This window comes from Vipera ursinii, assembly GCF_947247035.1.
Source record: "Vipera ursinii genome assembly, chromosome: 5".
Taxonomy (NCBI): domain Eukaryota; kingdom Metazoa; phylum Chordata; class Lepidosauria; order Squamata; family Viperidae; genus Vipera; species Vipera ursinii.
This window is the reverse complement of record NC_139518.1, coordinates 23440186-23460598: the sequence shown is the minus strand read 5'-3', so window position 1 is coordinate 23460598 and position 20413 is coordinate 23440186. Positions and strand designations below refer to the sequence as shown.

Below are 20413 nucleotides of genomic sequence, written 5' to 3'. Positions count from 1 at the left end.
TGATTTTGAATCAGGTTATTCATCTTGCGGCTATAATATTGTTTCAGAATCACCTTTGATATTGTTTCAGAAATATTAATTGATTGCCTTGAGAGTCCCTTTTATAATAGTTGGCTAATTCCATTTTGTGGATTTAAAAACACATACTTTTGCCTGAGACATGTAGATTTAATCCCCTGTTGCACGAAAATACCACTAACATGGGGAAAACTTTTTCCCTGAAGCCAAGGGATGTTAAGAGGAATATAGATAGCCTTACAAAAACTCCATTGCTATGTATCTTAGAATAATCATGGTTCCTCCACTAACTAATCAACAGAGTATATGTTCTCTGTGGTTATTATGCTCAATATGTCAGTACAAATAATGGAAGCAATCAATTAATATGCTCACTTTTTACGCTCTGGATTTTCATAGTCTAATTTGTGGACAAAAGCATTTGTACTTTACCTTTGCTTCCATATGTAAATTTAAAGTCTTGTTCATAACCATTTTTCTTAAATTGCTTTTGAGCTGGTTTAAGATTTATCTCTTTCCTTTGCTAATATGTTATTTTAGAAATAAACATAATGAAAATGATTGAAAATAAAGTTGTCTTTAAAGAAGAATTGTAATTGTAAGCTTATTGGAAGAGATGCAAAACATACTCAAGGAAAAACAAAGAAAGTCCAGTTGCCTCTTTCAGAGAGAATTAAAGAATCTGTGAAAGTGAATTTTAGAACTGGAAAAAGCATGCATTGTGCATATTTTTATTATCATTATTAGTATCATTTCATTTCAGTGTGCTAATTTTTTTTTACATTTGCTCTGTCAATCACTTTAACACTAGTTGTTTCATTCATTTATTCTGTAGATAGCACAGAAATTCTTTAATTCACCCTAATATGCCATGCTATTTTGCTTACTGAATTTGTATATCTGCCAGAATATAATTAGCTTCAGGTTTTGTATTTTTTACATTTTGCAATAAACTTTACTCATCAAAATATGCATAAGAATGTTTTGGAAAAGTATTAGGAAAATGAATTTGCAAAAAATATGTACCGTATATTAGCATAAATTGGATGTAATATATCCACAAATGACTTTGTGCACAATAATCCATAGAAATTTACATATCCATAAATGAATGTGAATGTGGGTCAGAAATAGCGATAGCTGAGAATATGCGATACTGGACAAACATTTCCATTTGTCCATCTTTAGTGTTCTTTTCTTCAGCCAACCTTAGGTAACCAATATGACCATAGTCTGGAATTTCTATCAAACACACAGTCTCAATATATCTGGAGGTGCCACAGTCACCGGAAGAAATAAATGTTAAAAATCATATCTTCATTTCAAATGCAAAAACAAATCTTGTGGGAACCACAAGCAAAATCATAATTACTTTCTTCCTTTGTGGATAAGCTTTGAAACGACAATTCAAATTGGTAGAAATCTTTCAGAATTTTAGTTGATACTTAATATCATACTATTCCGCTAAAAACAATCAATTGGAATAGAGCTGGATGGGATCTTGGAGGTCTTCTAGTCCAAATCCCTGCTCAAGCAGGAGACCCTATACCATTTCAGAGAGGTGACTATCCACTCTTTTCTTAAAAGCCTCCAGTAATGAAGCACCTACAACTTCTGAAGGCAAGCTGTTCCACTGGTTAATTGTCCTCCTCACTGTTAGGAAATTTCTCCTTAATTCCACGTTGTTTCTCTCCTTGATTAGTTTCCATCCATTGTTTCTTGTCTTGCCTTCTGGTGCTTTGGAAAATAAGTTGACCACAGAAGAACGAGATGTTAATTTATTTACCATACTATTTTTATTCAACTCTACAGATTATTTTGTTTTCTAAATTAACTCCATTAAGTGTCTCCATAATCCTATCCTGATCATATATTGGTCTATTAATATATTTTATAAGCTATATAAATACATTTTGGGACCTATGAAATACAGGTAGTCCTTGACTTACAGCGGTTCATTTAGTGACTGTTTAATGTTGCAATGACACTGAAAAAAGTGACTTATGATGGTTTCTCACACTTGTGACAGTTGCAGAATCCCTATGGTGACATGATTGAAACTCAGATGCTTGGCAATTGGTTCATATTTATGATAGTTATGACAGTGTTGCAGAGTCACATGATCAGCTTTTGTGACCTTCTGACAAGCAAAGTCAATGAGGAAGCCAGATTCACTTAACAACTGTGTTACTAACTTAAGAGCTACAGTTATTCACTTAATAACTGTGGCAAGAAAGTCATAAAATAGAGCAAAATTCACTTGCCAACTGTCTCACTTAGCAACAGAACCTTTGGGCTCAATTGTGGTCATAAGTCAAGAACTACCTGCAATGTGGAATTTTGAGATGCTTCTGGGCCAGCAAAATGATATTATGTTACTCATCACAATACTCCTGAGAAATGGTGCTTCATAAAATTTCCCTCACATTTCCCCCAGTTCAAGCCCTGAAATGCTTATATATTAAGAGTGTGCCTACGCTGAATTTGGCATCTTTGAGGTTGCCTTGTAACTGTGACTGAATCAAAGTGACATGGTAACTAGGTAACAGTGTGCAAAGGGTGATGTTTTAATTCAATTTTTCACACTTCAGCATTCTGCTTTCCACATTACAATCTGTAAAGCTTACCGGTGAGAACAGAAACAAAGGCTATTTCAGTTTTTACTGATCAGCAAGGTCTAATAGTTTGTTATCGCTATATATTAAACAAGGGAAGGGTTTTTTTCCCTCAATGGCAGATACTGAATATAAAAAAAATCTTTGCTTAGAACAAGGAAAGTTATTGTGAAAGAAATAATTGAAGAATTGGTTAGCCCCTCTTGCAAGTATACTTGAATAATACAATTCAGAAGTCTGTGGAGATTCTCGGTCATCCAGTTCATGGTTGTCCCACAAGTGTTTTTTTCAAAAGGCAATTGGATTTTCTTTGCTTTTCCTTGAAGATGTTTTGCTTTCATCTAAGAAGCATCAGAACTGAGATGACAGTGAAACATCTTCAAGGAAAAAGCAAAGAAAGTCCAGTTGCCTTTTTGAAAAAGCACCTTTGGGAAAATTCAGAAAATTTACCTGTGAAAATAACCAAGTAATATGTGTATGTATTGCCATCTTCCAGGTTATACAAACTTGAATTGTAGAAAACCATAAACATGTGTTCTTTAGAACCATGCTACAATAAAATTATATGGTAAATGTATTAGACATTTTGCTGTATTTGTATGCTTTGTTTATAAGTACAAAAATTCAATATAAAAATTGATCTGTACTTTAAGCATGTGGATATTTTTAGTTAATTCTGGTGAGGTGGCTTGGTTTTCTTGTGCTAACTTCGCACTTTGAGAAAGGTAAATATTTTACTTGTTTATTAATTTAAAAGATGAACACTTTTGTGGAAATGGCTTGCTTTTGTAGAATTCCATTTTTTCATGGAATTTATTGCAAATAGATTGTACTCTTTATCTATTGTGAAAAAAAGAAGAGAAATATGATACAAATTTGAATCTAATGGTAAAGATACAAAGAATGTCACATATAATCAGATTCTACTTCCTAAATTATTACTGACTTTAGAATATCAAAAATTCCCTTATTGCCTTGCCACACACAAGAAAATAGCATGTTTGGTTGTTGTTTTTTAGCACAGACAGCAGTGCATGTTTTCAGTGACTTTATTTCTGTTCACTTCTCTTGTGGTTAGTTTAGAAAACCATGGCATAAGGGAAGATCAGTTACATGAAACGGAAATGTCCAAAGGCTTCATGGCCGCCTTTCTGCTGTTGCATTGCAAAAATCATGCAAATTCCGAAGAGGCATTGATGGCATGTCAGCATGAGCAGGGATCGGTTTCAGGATGCCAAAGCAGATGGATTGGGAAAAGGAAAAATCCATTCCAATGTATACAAAGAAAGAGAAGTTGCAGGAATGAATTGGTGAACTGGAGAAAAAGGAAGAGTAATCGTTGAGTTCATAAAGCATAGTGTGACAAGAGTTCTCCCCAGTGGGAAAAAATAACACCATTTACAATGGGGGCTAAATTGCAGCACATCAGAGGAAAATGCCAAATTTATTGCTGTTTTTGAAAAACCAGAGAAGAGTTAGAAATAAATTAGCTCAGCTCCCAAACACAGATGAGGCTTATCAAATCTGGCATTGATCCCGGAGCTATTCATGCTACTGGTATGGAAACATCCACATCATCCCAAGGCATTTTCATTCGTCTCCTGTTCAAAAGGAAGGAATCCCTACTTAGTTGAAGCTGTTTAGGGAGCTGGAGATGGTCAGCTAGTACAATGGTTAAAGTTCAGTATCATTGAAATATTATCTCATAAGATAATGGATCCCCAATAAATCAAACATCAGGAGATCCCATAAAGAACAATTTCCTAATTATAATATATTTTGGTTTATGAAAATAATGTCCTAAATGTTAATAAATATCCATTTCTTTCTAGGGACCTGGGTCACCTTTGGAGGTCAAATTTCAGACGAGGTGAGTGAGACATCATTTAATGACAACCTAGAAAACAGAACTTGAGTAATCTAGAAATAAATACATCACTTTAATGTTTTCATTAAAATGAAAAGCCATGTCATGGAAGTCTGAATAAATTGAAACAGGATACGGCAAAGCATGATCATAACAACAAAAACCTCATTTCTCTTAATTGAATATATACCATTTCATCTATGGTAATATAGCAACCTAGTTTAAATTTGGCAAACTTGGTCTTCAAAGAAGGTAACATGGAGGTCATAGCAGGAATATGTTTTAAAGCTGAGCAGATTTGTTCTGGGTTTGGCCAAATAAACATCTAGAGGGATTTTACAGGGCTAGTTGACAAGACTGGTGTATCTCCCCTTCCTCCTTGTTTCCTTAATGGCCTACATGCAGCCTTTTCCATTACCTCCTCTTAGCTACCAACCTTGAATTTTTATTTATTTATTTTTTAAATTCCATTTATATCCCGCCCTTCTCCGAAGACTCAGGGCGGCTTACAAGCTTAGCAGTAGCCTTCATTCTATGTATATGCCTGCTTATTAGGGCTTTCACACACACCCCAAGTGGCATTATTACAAAGTCAGCTTAATTGCCCCCAACAATCTGATCTTCTCAGTGTTTCCCTTTTCCTTATTTGCAACTGCCAATGGCCTTGCCTTTTTCCTGCTGTCCAGCTCCTGAAAACTGCATGCCATACCAAAGCGTAGACCAATATTGCTGGGCCATTTCCAGATAAAATATAATTTACATTTTTTTTTGCTGCAGATACAGGACACCTAAAATTACCTCTTCTGTGCCTTGTACATGTCTCTGAAGCCACGGTACTAAAGCTATTGAGAGAATGAAATGCGAATGGGGGAATCCTGACTCTCAGCCATGACTGTTCTTAGACACATGATCTATCACTATCACATAATAGAACATATTGGTTTCCTAGCCACTCCAACTTCTGATGACCCCTATGATTTATACCAATAGCACTTTAAGTTATAATGTTATATTCATTTCTGTAGGAGAAATCAACTCTCACTGATTTAATGATTTCTTTAATGCCAATGAATATATTGGTAGCATACATTTTCATGACTGAAAACCTATGTATATGATAAGAAAGCTGATTTAATAAACAATTATTAACTATTAATATTACTGTTTATTGCAATGTACATTGTATATCACATAAAGCTTAAGAGTTGAAGGTAATTATAAGCAGTTTCAAACTTGAGTTAGAAAATGAATGTACTTAGCTACTTGGAATTTCTGTGGAAAAAAATCCCAGGTTCAAAAATGTGAGTATTGGCAAGAGATAGTAGCAATGTACTTTCCTGAATTCTAAATTCTGTCCATTGTCCGTGATTTAAAAATTAAGCTAGATTTGGTATTAAACTCTGATTTATTTCTGGAAAACTATTTCATTATTAGTCATTCCTGCAAAATTTGGAAGATTGGGGACAGAGAGTTTTTATATTTATAAGATTAATTTAATGTCTCTGTTTCCAAAAGGTGGCTGAACAGCTAATGACCATTGCATATGAAAGTGGTGTGAATCTCTTCGACACAGCAGAGGTATATGCAGCTGGAAAGTAAGTATCTGTGTTTCCATTCTTCCATCATAGGTAGATCTTATTTCTCAATTAAATATTATGGCATTGCAAGTAGGCTCCATATGGATCAGTGGTTGAACTGTAATTCATTTTTTTAAATCCCACATTTAATCCTGCCTCTGAATATAGGGCTAGGAAACACCTGTTTGAAAACATGGAGGTCTGCTGTTTATCAATGTCAACAATATTAGATGGATGGATGAATAGAATTGTAGGTAGTCCTCAACTTATGACCATAGCTGTAACCAGAGTTTCCATGGCTAAGCAATACAGTAGTTAAGAAATCAGTAGCATGATTTTATACCCATTTTTACCACAGTTGTTAAGCAGATCACTACAGTCTTGGAACTGGAAACTGGAAAAATTCAGCAGTCCATCTGCATTTAAAAGACAAAAGCTACTCTTTCAAAGATAGCAAAGTCCACATTTTGGACTGAGAGGACCACTGGTTTGAAAGTAGGGTCAAAGAAGTCATTTATGACAAAATTGAACAGCCCTCTCTCAATAGAGGGGGAAGGATATGACATTGTCTATCTCCAGCAGTTTCAAGAAGGCTCCACACTGATTTGCACTACTCAGGTGACCCTGATGACACAGATAAACTTCCAGGTAACATCAACGACTCTCTAAAAGAATGCAAATGACCAGCTGTCTGCAAGGAGTATAAATCTCCATTCCCCACCATCTAGTCAGAGCTGAAGAAACTTCTTGGATAAGAAGTGAAATGTCTTCAAAGAAAAACAAGGAAGTCCAGTTGCCTCAAGAAAAGAGCATCTTTGAGGCAGCTATGACCTTGGATGACTGAGAATCTCCATAGACATTTTCATCATAGCATATATTACAGGAGAAATCCTACTAGCTTCAGTAGCAGTTCAGTATATTCCAGAATTTCACCTCAACCTATCCCTCTTAACTGCCAATTTCATCCACTAATTCCAGCCAATCTAAAAATGGGACACAGTCATCTCCATAGTTTTATAAAACTGCTATAATATCTAGTTATACTGGCTGAGGATTATGTGAGCTGAAATCCAAACCATATGAAAAGTACTAGCTTGATGGGAATCTGTCATAAATCATGTTCTTTGTGTTATTTCTTACACCAAATAAAGCCAAAGCTCTATGCTGTGACTTTCATTGCACAGGTTTGAACAAGCTTCAACCTATTTCACCTACTGTTGTGCATGTGTATATACATGTATATATATGTATGGTTGTAGCTATTCTTCGGCCAAGAAAACCAGGGATTTGTTTCATTTATTATATGAGAGGGATAGGAGATTCACTTCATCCAATTTAGTAGGATTACAGTAATTCCTTTCTGCTAATATAGTAGTGGAAACTGCCTTGAGCCAAACTGTTTCACAAAATATCTCAAAAAAATAGTCATTTCTTTGTAAATTCTCTCCGGGCCTGCTGACAGATGGCTGCAAAAGCTGGACCATGGTAGCCGACAGAACTCAGGCAGAACTCAGAAAGAAACCATCACAACCAAGCCAAACTCATGCACAGCTTTTGTCTTGATTGACACCATCATAAAGCAAAGGAGTTTTCTGCAATAGCTCAGTGGTCTTGGGAAATTCTGTCCATATTCTATTGCCTACCCCATTTTCATCTATGTTTCTTTACATACACACAGACAAAACATATACACAGAGACATCCCATTTTGCCTGAATTTATCTCAGTTCTCAGGATCTCCATTCATTTTATTTCTGCAATTCTGTATGCATTCTGAATTTATTTAGGAACTTCAAATGCATCCAGGCGTGTATAATATTGACTCTGAACCTGGGTTCCTCTAGATTTTAATCTCTGGTTTCAACATCTCCATTTAAGCCAAAAACAAAAGACTTTGAACTTTAAAATGGAGATGCTTACTTAAGAGGTAAAAGAATGTTGGAAGACTGTTTTCTGGGGTGGGGGGAAGTGCTAAGATTCCACATGACAGTTTGAGCACAACAAAAAAATATTCCATATCCTGCAGATGTGATCCAAGGCACCACAGACTGGTTTGCCTTTGTGGCCAGATGATTTGATGCTATTTTCTGAGTAAAAATGGTGACATTTTGCTCTCCATGGACACAAACTCTGCCATGACATTTGGAGACAGAGCAAAATGATTCAGTTAAATAGAGAGAGAGAAAAAAAATAAAACATTGGTTCCCACGTGTCTTATTATCTATATTTATATTGCTTCTCTGCCATAAGCTGAGATCTGCATCAATCTTTCATCCTTTCTTGCAGGCTCTTCATTCCTCCTTTTATACAAGTCAACAAAGAATTTTCTGTTCCCTCCCTGTTTCTAAACCAAAGAATTTCAAACCATAGCATAATACCTTGGTGAACTCGATGGAAGGAAGTTATAATTGATGAAAGACTTCTATGCTGCATGTACAGCTAAATGTTTATTTCATTTCTGCCCTGTTCTAAAACTAAAGTTATTAATTGCATTTTAAAAAGTGTGGGAACAGATGATCTATTCAAACTTTCTTTGTATGAAATGAAAAATTATTAAACAAGGATTTGTGTTTATTTATATTTATTAAACAAATTTATATAGCTGCCAAACTCACATACTGTGACTGTGGGCGATAGACGGCAATAAAATGCCAAAATTAAAAACCCACCCTTCTCCCCATAGCAGCGATAAATCCAATTAAACAAGCCACTTGATCAGCTTGCTATTAAGCCAGGGTCTCCAAATCCACTGACAGAACCATATCTAGAGGGTCTTTCAGAAAAATGACAAGGTGGAGGCCAATTGTATCTCTGGAGGAATGATCTTCCTCAAGGAGGGGCCACTATAGAAGAGGATTTTTTCCTTGGTCCCACCAAATGTATTTTTTTTAAAGAAATGGGACTCACATGTCCTGCCTTCCCACTCTGGTGAGCCAGATAGAGATAACCTTGGAGAAGTGGTCCTTCATACAACATCTCCCCAAGCCATGTAGGGCTTTAAGGTGATAACCAGGTCCTTGAATTGCACCTGGAAACAAATTGTCAACCAATACAGCTTCCCCCAAAGAAGTGACACATATGCAAATACTGTGAATAATGAAACAAATGAATGGCTATAGGGAGCTTGTTAAATGAATTTTGGAAATACTTATGATCTGTAAATGTTTTTATTGTTGCAGGGCTGAAATTATTTTGGGAAACATTATCAAAAAGAAAGGCTGGAGGTAGGATGTTTTGTTGTTTATATGCTCTTTATGTTAACTGTAGAGTGGAGAATAATTCAGACTTGGAGAACCTAGTAGTTGTGTTACTTAAGGCTTTGCAGACCTGATCTTACATCCAAGCCTGGCTAATTCTGAGCTTCCTATTTCTGTAACAGACCAACGAGACCAACTTCTACCAACTGCTCTATTGATGCTCTGCTTAAGAAGCTGGAATACTTCCAATACTTTGCCCTTATGAAGCTAGGCAAAGTTTTGAAGATATCTTTGAATAACTAAGAAAGATGCTTGTCCACTTAGCTTTTCCATGTTTCTATTTAGGTTTACATGGGTCCCAATTTTATTGAGATTGTCCTGATTTAATGCATGTTTCAGTTTATAGAAAAATAAACAGCAATGTGGTAACATAATAATGTTTTATGTATATGTCTACAGTAGTGTTGCAATTTCTCCTGTCTTTGCTTTCACAAGCAATGGGAAGGGAAGGATATTTAAGGGTTAAACCCATTCTCTCACTTTGCCTGTGGGACATTGATATAGCTCTCTGTCAGAATTTGCTTCCCCTTTGTGCAAGCAGATTATAAAAGAATGGTACCCTTCAGCTTTACTTTTCTAAGCCCACTGACTTCATCCCAGTTCAACTAGCCAACATATATCCACCCCAGAGTGCCTGTCTGAAAGTACTACAGATAGGGAGGTGCCAGTATTGGAGGTATATCTGCTTCTTTCTGCTGCCAATTTGTGCAGAGTAGTTTTTCCAGACCAGTACTTTTTTACTGAATAAATATATATATATATGTAGAAACACTTGCCAGATTGAAACAAAGATGGAAGTGGAATTCACTTAATCTTTTTCACTTTTTTAAACTTTAAAAAGCCCAACATGCTGTGTGCTTTATAGAGAGATCACATCAGCCATATGACATTGATTTGTGTTTAGATTGTAAGCTGCCCTGAGTCTTCGGAGAAGGGCGGGATATAAATGGGATTTAAAAACAAAATTCAGGGAAACAGTGAAGAATGGAAGAAACTTCTCACTCTCTTTTTGAAGAAGAAAAAAGCCAAAGTACATAACATAGATCCAAAATGTTTTCAGGTGCCTGATAGAAGCAAATGGCTGAAATACTATATTTTCTGTGATTCAAGTGGTTTTACTTCCAAGATCTTGAGAGATCTCATGAGAGAATCATACAAAATTTTAGCTACAGCTGCTGCTGCTTCTTATTACTTCCTACTATTACTAATACTACTTTTAAATAACATTGAACATAAAAGGAAAAAAATAGAACAATTGAAAAAAGAAAGAATGATGTATATTATATTGCACCATTATATTAGTACAGTATTATTTTATTCTGGGATTCCATGGGCACTGTCAAATGTTGCACAAATTCATTGCCAATGATAAATGGGAACATTCTGTAGCTGCTTCAGCATGTTTTTTAGATATTTGGCGTGATGATAAGGTATCTCTATTTTTTTCAAATCTCTCATACTATGGATGCTTTCTAAAGAAAAGATTTAGACTGAGCATTCAATCACAACCCTGCAACTTTACCATGTAGAGGTCATAATGTTAGCAATTGCACTAAGTCTTTTAGATGACTTTCTGTTTAGAAGCATAACTTAAATTGGCAGTGTAGGAGGTGAGGCTGCATTAGGAAAAACCAGGGACTGCAAAGGTATTTCTTAAGGAATCTGTTTTGAACAAAATTGAAATTGAATTTGCTTTGTTTGTTTAGGAGATCAACTCTGGTCATTACAACAAAGCTCTACTGGGGTGGAAAGTAAGTACTGTGTACTGTAATTTCCTTTGCTATGGAAATAATATATTTCTCTAGCTTTGTGCTGTATTTATATAGTACATGCTTATGTAATAAGTATCAACATGACATGGTACTACTGTATTACATTTTGGTTGGTCAAGGCGCTAATCTGGCTTCTTCCACCCACCCACCCACCCCAAAAATAGGCAAACCTTTTGATTTTAAAACTGGTCATTCTCTCAGTAAATATATTTGGAGAAGATGTCAGATGTTGGAAAAAGAAAATTTATCAGAGATTCTTAGTTAATGAGAGGGATACCATACTCTTTCCAGTTTTACATTCTACCTTCAAAATCCCTTTTTTGGGTAGTCAAAAACTAGGACTTAGCATGATCTGTAAGGCACTTGAAGTCTAGATCTACCGGTATCCAGAGAAAATTTGCTAAAGTTAAATTTTTGCACAAAGTACAGCTTTAAACTAAAACTTTGGAACTGAAATTTCACAATCAGGTACCATGTCTATTTTCAAAATTCAAATGCAACATCTTTGGCAATGTAATATTTCATTTGAAGATTTAAATGTGTGAATCAAATATGGCATTGAATTGTATAAACCACAAACCTGACTCTTTGTCCAGAGTCCCAGAAATGTTGAAATACTGACAAAAAGATAGTTCTGTTGAACACAGAAATATCTCAACGAAACATGGGGTATTTCCCCATTTGTACCTAACAATAGCTAAACATGTCCTGACATCCTTTTTTCCCTCCGTTGGTTGCTTTTATCTCATCCTGTGCATATCTCAAGCAACTTAATATTATTCTTGGCTGTTCCCAGCTCAAGATAGTCTTTTCCCCTCTTAAATGAGCAACAAACTGTGGAAGCTTTGCTATGGTTGCAATTTGACATACTTTATCTATCATTCAAAGTTACATTTGAAGCTTTAGGCTGGTGCAAGCATTCTCCCTTGCCCCTAGTCCCTGTACATAGTCCTTCAGATCCATTTTTTTGGGGGGGGGCTGTAGGAGAGTGTGAATGTTTCAAACTAGATAGTTTCCTGAACTCAGCAAGTTTCCAATTTGACCTTTAGACTAGCAGTAACGTAGAAGTATGAAGCGAGCGAGAGCCATTTCCCTTTCCCTTACTTCAGTGGACCTCTGACTGAGGTCTACAACTAGATGTTAATAAAGATCTCATTTGCTGTCAGCTGTTGTATGATCTTTCAGAAGAACCCCAAGCCAGTGGTTAAAATTAGACTTCATATCTGACATACACTGGGGAATGGTTGTAAGAGGAACTACTGTAGGAGGAAGCTCTCCCCCTGCACTAAGCAACTTCCCCACACCCTTGACATATGTCCATTGGGCTCCTTTCAAGCACAGTTGCAGCATTCTTCTTGAAGAGCAGTAAATCTATCTTCAGAAGAAGTCTGAACAGGAGCTTAGCACCCTCTCAGAAGGTCACTAAACCCACATTTAAAAGTAGCCTGAAAAAAAATCAGTTGACTGATGCTGAAGGGCTGCGTGGTGTAAGTATGATCGTTCCCACTTCACTCCATGACCTACCACCTGCACAAACTGCCTGCTTTTCAGACATGCCAATACATGCTGCAGTATAAGAGGACATCTCGCCCACCCCTTCTTCTACTAGCTTCTTCAAGCCCTGGCAGCTTGGAAATGGGCTACTAGGGCTGGGAGGGATGGCAATGGAAGGGAGAGGACTGGTCCATCTAAATAGACTGAAAGTGGTGTCATCACTCTGCATGTATTTCATGTTGGAGCAGAAGAATGAGTCACAGATGAAGCAGTCGGAGGAATGCCTAATAGACCTCAGGAACACAGCAGAAGTTACAGGGAGAAACCAGACCATTACAGAACAGATTCTTGAGTCTTGTGGAGGAGAAAAGCAGGAGTAGTAGACCCAAAGTAACTCCACCTTAAATCACACTAAGTAGAAGTTGTGTGGGAGATTGACTTGGGTAGGCTTTTGAGATTCTATTATTCTACTAGCAATAAATATCTTTTTTATAAAAACAAGTGTTTCTTGTTTCCCAGCTTCTTCCCAGTACCCCGGTAGTCTGAAGTGACACCAATAGAATGTCAGTATTTTGTAACTACAATATCTTCTATTTTACATATTATCTTAAACGTTCTGAACATTAAATGATAACCACATGTCTTCCGCTGCTCTTTCTTAATTGCATAATTTCAACTGTAAGACCTTTGGGGAACAGAATTCTCATCCGTGTAATACGTATTATCTGTTGGGGAACAGGATAGATGTGAATAATAACTTTTGCAGAAATGAAAGCATTTTATTAAATGTAAGAGAGTTAAAAATATCTGGCTCACCCGTGGGCATTAAGCTCAAAACATTTCCTGCAGCAAGACCAAAATCAAGACCATTTTCTTTCATTAAAATGGAGCCCAGCTTGCTCTCATATACACTCATTTCCTCACTTGCTCTCTTTCTTCCCTTACATAGGGATAAATGAAAAAGGAAAGAATTTTTTCCTCTGTCATAAAACTGACATTCAATTTTACTGGTTAAAATGATCTACAAAGTGCCAAAACCAATTTTAGAATTTAAATTAATATAAATTAATATAATATACTATATTATATAATATACTATACTATATTATATACACACACACACATATACTGTGTGTGTGTATATATATATACTCTCTCTCTCTCTCTCTCTCTCTCTCTATATATATATATATATATATATATATATATATATATATATATATATATATATAAATTAATATAAATTAATTTAAATTATTCAAAGCTGGATGGCTTTTGCTTTTAAAAAATGCTTCAAGGTGCATCCTAAATGCTGCAAGGTGCATCCTGAAAGAATGCCTATTTTTGGATAGGCACCATGATCTGTAGACACAGAGAGCTTCAGTAATGTATACTTTTTTCAAGTTTATCAGGTTTTGGTTTAATCAAGTTATTTTTATTATTAATTCAATTTATATGACCATCTATCTCCATATTGTAACTTGAGGTGGCTAACATAACTTAAAGTCATAATGCAAATTAAATACCTATTATGACAACTGAAACAAGAAGACAATCTGCCACGGAGTATGATAAAATGGGCTCAGAATATTCAAGAAGTTATTACAATGGACACGTGGGAAAAGATCTGGGTGAGGAACGTAAAATTTATGCAAGCCCAAAACTTAAGAGAGAACTTTTACAAAATGTTTTATAGATGGCATTTAGACCCTAAAAAGCTTGCAAGTATGTATCCGAATTATCAGCCTAAATGTTGGAGGTGTGGAAGCGAAGATGCAACGTATTTTCATATATGGTGGACCTGCAAAAAGGTTAAGGCTTTCTGGATAAAAATTTGGTGGAATACGCAGAAGATCTTTAGGCAAAGGATAAAGTTTTGTCCGCAACTGTTTTTGCTGGGCATAATTACAGAAACTACTGTAGTGGACGTTAAGTTGATGCTGAACTTAATCACAGCAGCAAGACTTTTAATAGGTCAATATTGGAAAAAGGAGGAATTGCCGACTATAGAAGAATGGACTCTAAAAGTTTCTGACCTGGCGGAAATGGCAAAGATTTCGGCTTACCTGAAAGATCATTCGCAAGAACGTTATATTATGGAGTGGAAAAAGTGGATTGATTGTATTCAGAATAAATATGGGATTAAGAAATTTCATTTAGCATTTGAGTAGGTTTCCTTTTCTGTTTTCTTTTCTTTTTATATGTAATATTAATATTGTTTGTAATCATTTTATATGAGCTAGAGGGTGATAGAATTAATAGTTTATTATTGTTAGCATATGGATGCTTATGTTTGTTCTTTGTTTTTATACCCTGTATTTAGCTCTGGGAAGTCGGGGGGGGGGGAGAGGGGGGAATGGGTGGGAGGGATAGGGAGGGTTAGGTAGGGGTGGGGGGAGGGGGGGATTGTTAAAGTTAAAATGTACTTTAAAACTTTTCAATAAAAAAAAGAAGAAGACAATCTGCCACAAAGAATCTGATGGGCAATGATCAATCCAACCCCAATCTTCAAAGCTTTCCAAAAAGCCAGCAGGACTCTGGCCAGTCTAATTTCAGGATGGGCGATGGGTGGTTTGATGGATTCCAAAAGACAGATACTGCAACAAAAAAGGCATGCGAAGGGTCGAGCTTGGCTTAAATATGGAGTTTACAAGGGAGGTCAGAGTAGAATTTCTGGGAGAATTTGATGAGTAAAAGAGTTGGTTTGCTTATTATAGATGCAATGCAGAAACATTGATTCTTTGCATCTTTTATCCTATTGAGCAGTAGAGACATTAAGAGTAGAGATAGCAAGCAAAAAATTCCTCCTTCCTTCCTTCCTTCCTTCCTTCCTTCCTTCCTTCCTTCCTTCCTTCCTTCCTCTCTTTCTTTCTTTCTTTCTTTCTTTCTTTCTTTCTTTCTTTCTTTCTTTCTTTCTTTCTTTCTTTCTTTCTTTCTTTCTTTCTTCTGTTTTGTCTGACTAGAAAATGCCTCCTAAGATCTTCCTTTTAGCTTGTTTTCTACAGGAAAAAAGTAGAGAATTTATTTTTCCTCTTTCCTCCTGTATGAGTACAGAAAGTTACAAAACACGGGTTTTCTGTCAAGTCACAGAATCTTCTGAATAATTTCACTTACATTTTTGTACATGGTGACTCAGGTTTTTTTATTTTTATTTTATTTTAATTCCATTTATATCCCGCCCTTCTCCGAAGACTCAGGGCGGCTTACAAACTTAGCAGTAGCCTTCATTCTATGTATATGCCTGCTTATTAGGGCTTTCACACATCCCCCAAGCGGCATTATTACAAAGTCAGCTTAATTGCCCCCAACAATCTGGGTCCTCATTTTACCTACCTCGGAAGGATGGAAGGCTGAGTCAACCTTGAGCCTGGTGGGATGCGAACCTGCACTAATTGCAGGCAGCTGGTGTTACTTAAGGAGGCATTAGCCCACTGCTCCACCAAGGCTCTTCCTTCAAGTGGGAAGTTTCAGAACCCTCCCTCATTGTTGAAGTGGAATTGCCAGCAATACTGTAAATTGGAGAGTTTAAAAGGAAAGATTTGAAAGATGATTGGCATGTCAGCTCTGCTCAAAGCTATATTGGCAGTTGCTATATCGACAGTTGCTTCATCAGAAGAAAATCTTCAGCCTAGTTAGCCACTATGAAATTATATATAAAAAAGTGACTTTCTTCTGCCCCTAGCTGGGGTATGTGTGAAAAGAGTTGGAGGATGGTCTCAGGAATGAGATCAATCATTAACCTTTTTTTCCCTACCAATGCCTCCTCGAACAGATGCTCTAAAAGCTTAACTGAACTCTCTGACCTTCACTAAGCTATATTTCAGAAGAACCCCCATCTCCCATTTGTTGTGCTTCCTCTCCTTCTCTTCCTCAGTATGAATGCCTCCTGTGAAACAAGAAAAGTTTCATGGATTCCGCCTTAAGCTCCAGGCTGAAGAATCATTTTTGTTTGGCCAGATGCCAGATCGGGAACAGAGGAGAGGGGAGGAAATGAAGATGATATTCCTTCTTTCATTTGGGCTGGAGCTGCTTCAAAGTTTTCCTTTTTTCCGACAGCATTGTTTTTCTTTGGATAGAAGGCAGAAGAGCAGACAGAACGGCTTTGCCTGCCCTTCACTTCCAGGAGATCTCTGGAGCTGCAAAGAGTATGAAGAAGTGAGAGGATTCCCCTCAGATCCCAAGGAAGCCCCAATTTGTACTCTCACATGCAGAAACTTTCTAAATGGATCATCTCTTTTGTATGTGTACATGCATAGGCCTGCAGGAACATTCATTATCCACAAGGCCCAATTAGCTCTCTGAATGACCATGATGGTTCCTACATCTGTTCCTTTTATTGTGACCTTCGTTTTCCCATCAAGATGTCAAACAATTTTTAAAAGATTTCACTTCCCAGTGTTTTAATGAGCAATGCAGTAACACAACATGGCAAGTAAAAAAAAAAGATGAGACAAAAGCAAAGAGCAGATGTCCCAATACCAGCTGAAAATTACCAACCGTGGAAATCTATTTTTTTTTACCTTTAGATTTGAATTCTGCCCTACACCCATTTTTATTGCACGATGTCAGAATTTGTAGTCAGGGATTTTAGACAAAGATGATATTCCTGTCACACTTCTTCAGCACATGAAAAATAATTTAAACATACCAAGGGCAATATTGTTGCTCTAAACCCTACTCAGGAGAAAGAAGGGTGGAATCCCAGAACCTGGAAAGGGTCATTTGAGTCTATAAATTCTGCAATGCGCAGTCACAACAGTCAAAGCAGCCACCACACTGTGATAGAAGTTCTGCCTGTTTTGTGTATGTCCTGTGTGTGTATGTGATGCTACCATCTTGACTTCAGATAGCCCTGAAATTAGAGCACCCAAGACAAATGGTTGTCCCATCTCCTCTCTTGGTTTTACTGCCTGTTTCTCTTATTGGGATTTTTTCCCCCATCGTTCAGTTGAAATCTGCTTGAATCTGTCAATCCACATTCTGCACTCTGGAATAATTAAGCCAGACCCTGACTTTCTCCATGTTATTCTTTGAGGCATTGGAAGAATGATGTACTGTCTGTAGTTAGGGTTTCCTGCCTGAGCAGGGGGTTGGACTAATGACCTCCAAGGTCCCTTCCAACAACTACTACTACTACTACTACTACTACTACTACTACTACTACTAATTATTATTATTATTATTATTATTATTATTATTATTATTATTATTATTATTAATTATTATCCCTTCTGAAAGTTAACATGTCCAGCTGTTTTAGTTTCTCATCACAAAACTTTCTAATCCCCTGATTAATTTTGCTTCTATTTCAATTTTACTGAAAGACTGTAGCTGGATCAACACAGAATAAAGCAGAACTATTATTTCTTGTGCTTTGGATCTGTTGATATTGATGCGGCCTAAAATAGTACTTACCCTTTTTACAGCCACACCACAATGCTGATTCATATTCAGTGTGCAGGCAGTTACTGTTCCTAGACCTTTTTCACAAGTCCTATGCCCAAGTTTTTATTCACACATTCTATACTATGCTTTCCACTTGTTTTTCTTTGCTTTTGATTTACAGAATCTCTTTAGGGCAATCACTACTTTGTTACATTCATTGTGAAGTAAATAGTGTGCTGATGAGCCATTTAAAGATTGTGGCATCTTGTTTTCCAAGCTAATTCAAGGAAATATGGAAAGGAGATCTCATCTGTCAGGTACATACACTTGTGGTTATGTCGTATTGTCTGCTGCTATTAATAGAATATACTGTGAAAATGAATAGAATAGAATAGAATAGAATAGAATAGAATAGAGCTGGAAGGGACCTTGGAGGTCTTCTAGTCCAGCCCTCTACTCAAGCAGGAGAACCTATACTATCTCAGACAGGTGAATGTCCAGTCTTCTCTTAAAAATCTCCAGTGATGGAGCACCCACAATTTCCGTGGGTAAGCTATTCTGGTGGTTGATTGTCCTCACCGTCAGGAAGTTTCCCCTTAGTTCCAGGTTGCTTCTCTTCTTGATCAGTTTCCAACCATTGGTTCTCGTCCTTCCCTCTGGTGCTTTGGTGAACAACCTAGCCCCTGCTACCCTGTAGCAGCCCCTCAGATACTGGAACACTGCTATCATGTCTTCCTATTTCTTCTTTTCGTTAGACTAGCCCAGACATGTCAAACACAAGGCCCGGGGGCCGGATCCGGCCCACAAAGTGGTTTCATGTGGCCCGCGAAGCCATCCTGGAAACAGTGAGGGAATGGCCCCCACTGCCTTGGCCCTGGCCCAGAGACCCTCCTTCTGCCAGAGACCCTCAGATCTGTCCCACTCCTGCCCAGGCCCCCATAGGCACCCTTGATGCGAACAATGTAGAGCTGGCCACGCCCACCCAGTAGGCCATATGCACTCTAGCCACGCTCACCCAGTAGGCCACGCCCACCATGGCCATACCCACCCAGCCCCCTGAGGACAACCACAATGCTGATGCGGCCCTCAATGAAATTGAGTTTGACACTCCTGGACTAGCCAAACCCAAGTCCCGTAGCCATTCTTCATATGTTTTAGTCTCCAGCCCTTTGATCATCTTAGTTGCTCTTCTCTGAATTTTTTCCAAACTCTCTATATCTTTTTTGTGATATGGTGACCAAAATTAGCTGCAGTATTCCAGGTGTGGAATTAGGGTTTTATAAAATGGTAATAATATTTCATGTAATCTTGATGCTATGCCTGTTTATACAACCTGGACTTGTTTGTCTTTGTAACAGGGTTTGTCTTCGTAACATCTAATTACCAATGAATTTGGTAATTATTTCATCTCTTCAAATCATTATTAAAAACATGAGAGGGGATCTAGAACTAATCCTTGTAATCCTCCCCCTCCCCCATTTTTCTCTGTAATTTAATGACAGTGAATGAGTTGCTCTTTTGAACACAGGTTTGCTTCAGCTATGAATCCATTAATTGGAATCCTATTAAGGTCATTTTAGTTAGTTTGCTAATCCTACAATGGGCTATTTTGTCAAATGCTTTGCTGAAATCAAGCTATATTATACCTACTAAGGAAGTTAAGTAATAAAAAAATGAGATGGTTTGTTACATTAGGATATGTTCATGTCAACTCATGCCAATGTCTAATCATTATCTTACATTGTTTGCAAGATGTTTAGAGATTACACCTTATGAACTGCTCTATAACTTTTCCAAGTGTCAGTGTACTGTCTTCCCAATTATGCGTTAACCTGACAGTCAATAGTATCCCTTTTCCTCTTTCTGAATATTGAAACAGCATTTGCCTTCCCCTAGTCCAAGGGTAGGCAATCTCGGCTCTTTTATGACTCATGGACTTCAACTCCCAGAGTCAGTTGTGCTGACTCAGGAATTCTGGGAGTTGAAGTACATGAGTCATAAAAGAGCCGAGGTTGCCTACCCCTGCCCTAGTCAATTGGCACAGTTCTTCATGATTTATCAAAGTTCCTTTGGGAGATAGGAAGCAATTCCCATGGTTATAGAGATTTAAAATATGTTTCTTTTAATCTCCAGATTAAATCTGGCTCTTTCATTTCTGATCTGCTGTTGGAATGTATGCCCTCTTGTTAAAGAAGATTCAGAGACAAAATAGGAATTGATCAACTTCAGTTTTTCTTTGTTATCTGTTCCTATTGTAGTATAATCACAGACCAGTTAATATACTATTTTCTTTTTCTTTTATTTTGAATATATAAAGGCACCAAACTTGGCTTTAACTTTCTGATACAATCCTAGGTTACCAACCTTTTTGGTGAAAGGGCCTTCTTTTCATTCTTTTGTTGGACCAGGGCCAAAGTACAAAATGTTTA

General features: G+C 37.0%; 1 protein-coding gene across 2 annotated transcripts in view; it reads left to right on the top strand.

Moving 5' to 3' along the window:
• Window positions 1-20413, top strand: part of KCNAB1 (potassium voltage-gated channel subfamily A regulatory beta subunit 1) — a gene marked incomplete at its 3' end in the record, with an annotated part of 148654 nt that overhangs the window by 88965 nt on the left and 39276 nt on the right. For both annotated transcript variants that reach the window (XM_083364606.1, XM_083364605.1), the window contains exons 3-6: window positions 4466-4503; window positions 6016-6095; window positions 9256-9300; window positions 11040-11084. In XM_083364606.1, the coding sequence (XP_083220732.1) occupies window positions 4466-4503; window positions 6016-6095; window positions 9256-9300; window positions 11040-11084 (208 nt within the window). The remainder of the gene's footprint in view (window positions 1-4465; window positions 4504-6015; window positions 6096-9255; window positions 9301-11039; window positions 11085-20413) is intronic.